Raw genomic sequence first — 6,021 nt, forward strand, 5'->3', positions numbered from 1 at the left:
TGGAAGTCTTATCTTGTCCGCTTTGAATAGATCCTTATTTAAGGTTCTTATATTTGAAAACAATCGTAAGCAAGGTTTTCCTGCCACATCAGCAAGTGAACAGTTTTATCCTACCCACTGTGGATAGGACAATAATTTCCGATAAAGTATATATCTAATCAGTAGTGCTACTAATGAATAAAAATAAATAAGACGACAGTTTTCTATATTCTACAAACAAACTGACATCAATTTCAAATCCTTTGTTCTCATTAGACCACAGAAGTACGATACAAAAGTTCACGACAACTCAAACCCAACGTTCTTATTCGGCACCACACACACACACACACAAAAGAAGCAGCATTCAATACATTGAATAAAAGCAAATGCAATTTTTCTGAAGTTGAACATAAGATGAAATTCGATAGTGTCTTTTATTCAAGCAAGTGAAACAAGACTGAAGAGAAGCCATCACTTCATGCATCTGATCTTCATCATCTATTCATCATATCCTTGGCGTTGTTGTACGATGAATCATCTGTGTGTACAAATTGCATAGACAATTATACGAAAACAATGTAAAAACTAGAAATATAATTGTTATTCATTTAATTTTCTGCCTGCAATTAAAAGTCAGTCTTGTGATCCACATTTTTGTAGTTTGTTTCATTGAATATATGCAAACAGATCTATTTCCTACATTTTAACTGGTAATCTGGGAAATTTAAAAGCACAATCAGTTATAAGTGAAGAAAATCTTTTGTACAATCAGAATTTGGCATCATATTAGAGATCATCTTTCAGGTTTTTATGATTCACATAATTGTTTGAAGAACAAGAAGCTTGGAGGAGAACCTAACCTCATATGTTAACTAATGTATAAGACTATTGGTTCAGTAAAAAGACGAGAAGAAAGCTGCTATTAATCTGCAATTCGACATGAATAAATCCAATATCTACGTCTTCAAACAAAATATTTGCTGCTCAAGTTTTCAATAGGACAAATATAAATAGAGTGAGAACGAGAAGTAGATGAAAATTTAGTACCTGGGAATGTGGCATTTCAGAGATTGAACAAATAGAGATCATCATTTATCATGATCAGGAGGATAAATGGAAACTTTAATTCCCTTGCCTTCATTTGCTTGCCGATATTCATTCTTTTGGTCTTGAATTTTCTTGGCAGAAGTAGCTGCTGCTTCGTTGGTCATGTACAACTCTATTGTCTGGAGGGTTGCAATATCCGCAAGGCCCAATGGGACTGCATTGAGGTAAGTGCAGTGTTGAAGATGAAGACTCTTGAGACTTGGGAAGTGACTACTAGAAGCAACCCAATTAGTTAAATCTGTCTTTCCAATATGCAAGATTTTAAGAGCAGGAAAACCTCCATCCTTTGGCTCCCACGAGTTTCCCTTGAATGCATTTTCTTTCAACTTGAGGATCTCAAGGTTTTCCAACATTCCCAGTGTAGACATGTAATTCCAATCAAGCTGTGTGCCATACAGTGTTAGCTTCTTTAGGTTTGGTGGAAATTTGTCTGGAGGGCTAACTGTTTTCCCTTTGGAATCTTGCATATCAACCACATCATTGAATAGCTTCAAATTTTCAAGGAAATTCAACTTTTTCACATTGTCAAACAAACTAGACCCACCCTTGACCTCGAAGAGTTTAGACAATTGACCACGAATACCCAACTTACTTAGGTTAGGAGCCCTGTCAAATGCAACTTCTGAACAAGTTTCAGGTGATATAGTTGAAAGTGTTCTTAAGCTTATCAAAGAACCTTCTTCATTGTTTCTTTTTTTAGATATGGGGTCCGAAAAAGAAGTGGGTGCATTTGTTTCTAGATGTCTCAGCCGAACCATTTTGAATATATCTCCTTTGATTTCAAGGGCATTTGATGATGTATTGACAATAAGAGTTTGCATATTCCAAAGGTTGGTAATGTATTTAGGAAGGATCTTGAATTGGACGGAGAGAACAAGGTACCTCAAATTAACCAGTAGAGCTAGGTCAGTAGGAAAACGGCTGAAACTTATGGGCTCACCCTCTAATACCCTGAGCAATTTAAATGTTTTGGGGATGGAAGAAATGTTTGCAAGTGTCGAGGGAATTTCGCCATTGGGGAAACACAACAAAGACCGAACATGTGAACCAAACTTTTCTGGAGATATAGTGCTCAGAAAATGGGGTGGAATAGAAAGGCCACGGTAAATTTTGGAGTCATCTTTGGAAGATGAATCAGTAATTTGATCAGACCGTTTGATTTCGTGGTAAAAATTTTCCTCAACTGCTTTATTCTTGCAAAACACATGGATCATGTCACGAACATAGCAAGTTTTAATCTTGCCATTTGACCTCCATTTTTCAACCATGACTAAATTCCTGTTGACAAGATCTACTAGATAGTCCTCTGCAATACCCTCCAAGTTTAACTCCCCTTTTTGTTGTATGAATCCTTCGGCAACCCACAAGCGAATTAGTTTCCTTACCGAGATACGATAGTCTTCTGGAAGCATCCCAAAATATATAAAACACGCTCTCAAGTGATAAGGTAGGTGATTAAAACTCCATGCTATAAAATTGTCCATTTTCTTCCCTAGATCCATTTCAAAAATATATTCCTTCACATTTTTGGAAACATCTTCCCAATGAGATCTTTCCGTACCTTTTTCTAGTAGAATTTCTCCAATCATCACTATCTTCAGTGGTAGTCCACCACATTCAGCAGCTATATTCTTTCCACGTTCGACCAAATCCTCTGGGCATTCCTCCAAGCCAAGTGCTTTTCTTTGAAGTAACACCCAACTCTCATCAATGTTTAGAAATCGCAAATCATGGCGTTCTACTTTACAGTCGGCATCCTTACCCATATTCTTGTCACAACTAGTCAATAATATTCTACTTTTCTTCTTGTTCTTAGGAAAAGCAACTCGGAGATGATTCCAGTCATTTTGAGTCCGAACATCATCCATGACAATTAAATACTTCTCTTCCTCCAAAGATCCAAGGAGTTTTTGAGCTAAATTTTCTTCTGTCATGTTACGTATCTCATCAGTGACCTTGGTGATTTGATCCAGAATAGTAAGGAAAACTTCCTTTCTATTATAATCTTGAGAAACATAAACCCATATACGATTGTAAAATTCGAATTCTATTTTAGGATCACGAAATACCATTTTAGCTAGTGTTGTCTTACCAAGACCTGGCACACCAACTATCGATACAATTGCCAGTTCTTCAGATTCTCTAGTAAGAAGATTGATGACTGTTGCTGCCTCGTCTTCAATACCTACCACAAGTTCTTCCTGTACGATGGGAGCCTAGTATAGTAATGACGATCATATCAGAAATGATGTGCCAATATCTAAATAATATTAGAAACTCAAGCCTATAATAAAACGAAATGTACAGCAAGAAAATATTCAAGATGAGAATACATGTCGATGTGTATGCTAATTGGAAAGTTTCAGCACTCTAACCTGTCACATAGATAATATGAGAATCAACCCGGTAAAAGCATCAGGTCAATGGATTACCAGTCAAATCGACGAGTTATTGTTAAACAAAAAATTTATTTAAAAAATAAAGAGCCATATGAATAACAATAAATATAAAATAATCATGGTTCTAGTTTAAAATTTGATGTATAAATTGAATTATTAAAAGTCTGAAGCTTTCTCTTGATTTTAAGATTATAATGAAAGAGAAACAAATATCTAAAACTTCACTCGTCAAGCATCAGGTATACCATGAGCCTGTTTAGGAGCGATTTTTAATTGACTTTTTGACCGTTATTTCATTATTTCAGCCATCATATTTGATTTCTTCTCTCTAAGGTCGACCACACTTTTCTCCTAACGATTAAAAAATCAATTCTCAAAATCACTTCCAAACAGGCTCATGATATAGTTTAAACTTCACATGGGATTAAATTTTTGAATAATAACATATTCTTTTGCATTCTTCTGGACCGATTAATATAAAATGTCATCCAAGTTGGACCGGATCGTTTACAACACGGTATGATGAGTAATTAGTCTTTAATCTTGAAAAATGTGTAAATTCTAATATTTAGCTCTTCAGTGGACGTTTTAGTTTTACCATTATCTACAAATCCTTATTTGATCCTCATTTTAAAAAAATTTATTTCCTCTCAAACTCATTTTCAATCAAATGTACTGACAACTTTTATTAACTTGTCAATCACATATTTCATTAACTTTTATTAAAATCTATTAAAAATTTAATTTTTATCCAGATAGATTCATCTTTATATTTGAATAAAGAAGAAAAGAAATGAGAAATCAAATTTATTATAACTGATTTATTAACGGGTTCTTATCAAGATGGCATAAAAAGCTCTCTGATGTAAATTGTAAACTAAAATAGTGAGATCAATAGTAAAGAATTCGAAAATACTTTTATCATTCAGAAAAGCTTAAAATACTGTAAAAGCTAAACAAAGTCCTTAAACTTATCAATTATTTGGAGCAGAAATTAGTTGTACAAACCCTGACTCCCGCCCTTGTCTCCAATCTTTAAAGAAATGAATTATGCAATAGCAGTAATTATCATCTATCTGATGTTTGTATCACTGAGGCGTGAGATCTAGTTGTATTTTAGCCATGGATTTAATGTGAACAAATTGTCTAAATTAAATGTGATTTGACAAGCAGTCAGACAATTACGAGAGAAGTAGTATCCATTAACTATAGGAAGATTTTCCTTGAGTTTAACTGTTACTAAAATGAGTATTAAAGCAATCAAAACCAGTATGAAGATTGGGTTGACTTAGAATCAAGTCATCAACAAAGCTAATCTAGTAATACACAGAAGAGTAAATGAGTTTATATATTATACCTTAGTTATTTTGCCAGGTTTAGATCCTCCCCCATCGAGCCTGGCCACATCGTCAGACTTCTTCTTCTTGATTATTTCATTCACTATCGCCTTCATGGGCTTAATCTTTTGCGCCAGATTTAAAAGCTTCGTGGGATGATCCAGTGGATGCTTTGTTTTTTTAAACATACTACTGGATTTGTATTGAGCTGCCTCAATAACATATTCATCCACAATATCTTCTGCTTCGTATACTGCGTTTCTTATTTGTTTCACCAATGCTTCCATGGCTGGATCCTCGATCGGTTTTTTTGTGGCATCCTGGAGGAAGTCTTTGAAGAAATCCAGATCATCACTCAGAGATTTCACTTTATCGTTCACTTCAGAAATCTGCTTACTGGTTGAATCAATCAATTCCTTTAGGTTTTCACGTATAAATGTCACCGTAGCGTCGATCATCCTCTTCTTCAATTGATTTCCGATAACAAAATCACCTCTACATGTATTGTAGATATTCTATGCTACACAGTGTGAAGATGGGAATTATGAGAAAAAAATTCTTAGAATAGCTTCATTCATGTGTGTAACCAAGTCATTTTATAATAAATTTTTTTCTTGGATAACCAGCCAGCTATGAAAAATCGTAAAATAGTTTCCTTTCACAATGGTGACCAGCTAGAGGCGTCATATAAAATATCAAAAAAGATAAATATATATTGCAAATGACAGGTCAGTACAAGATCAATAATTTCAATAACAAGTGGTGAATATTGTAACACATGGAATTGCACCAGTAGAACACTTTAAAATTTTAAATTGACTCGGTTTTTACAATCTTGCTGTCAAGCAACAAAATCACGACTTTTGTTCTCTTACATGCTTAACTGATATGAATGGCTTGAAATTTTGATTGTCCACTGACGATCGTGTTAGAGCCAAATACATTTTGCCCCGTTTGGCCCTCATTTTTTATAATAAAAATAAGAGGAATAGTATTTTGTTAAAAAATAAGTGATTGAAAAAGAAGAAAAAATTTTCAATTTACTTGTAATATTATTTTATGAAAAATTGTGTAATTAAAAATATGACAGAAAAAAAGAATGTGATGAAATGTAATTTAATGGAGCCAAACAGGGGCAAAATATCTACTTTATAATCATTACATATAATGATATGCAAATTTAAAATATTCATATA

At 33.9% G+C, this 6,021-nt stretch overlaps 1 protein-coding gene across 2 annotated transcripts; it reads right to left on the bottom strand.

Annotated features, from left to right (window-relative positions):
- Positions 1 to 208: 208 nt before the first annotated feature.
- On the bottom strand, positions 209 to 5,501 carry LOC111403174 (putative late blight resistance protein homolog R1A-10). 2 transcript variants are annotated; one of them, XM_023031579.1, is made up of 4 exons: positions 4,846 to 5,501; positions 3,182 to 3,305; positions 1,030 to 3,016; positions 209 to 520 (listed from the first exon to the last, which is right to left on the bottom strand). In XM_023031579.1, exons 1-3 carry the CDS (start codon positions 5,281 to 5,283, stop codon positions 1,071 to 1,073), a joined length of 2,508 nt encoding a protein of 835 aa, XP_022887347.1. In that variant the 5' UTR covers positions 5,284 to 5,501; the 3' UTR covers positions 209 to 520; positions 1,030 to 1,070. The 2 variants fall into 2 exon arrangements, with proteins under 2 accessions (XP_022887347.1, XP_022887346.1); XM_023031578.1 differs by having other exon boundaries at positions 1,030 to 3,305.
- Positions 5,502 to 6,021: the final 520 nt, after the last annotated feature.

The sequence above is a fragment of the Olea europaea genome, chromosome 11 (assembly GCF_002742605.1).
Source record: "Olea europaea var. sylvestris chromosome 11, O_europaea_v1, whole genome shotgun sequence".
NCBI classification, from domain to species: domain Eukaryota; kingdom Viridiplantae; phylum Streptophyta; class Magnoliopsida; order Lamiales; family Oleaceae; genus Olea; species Olea europaea.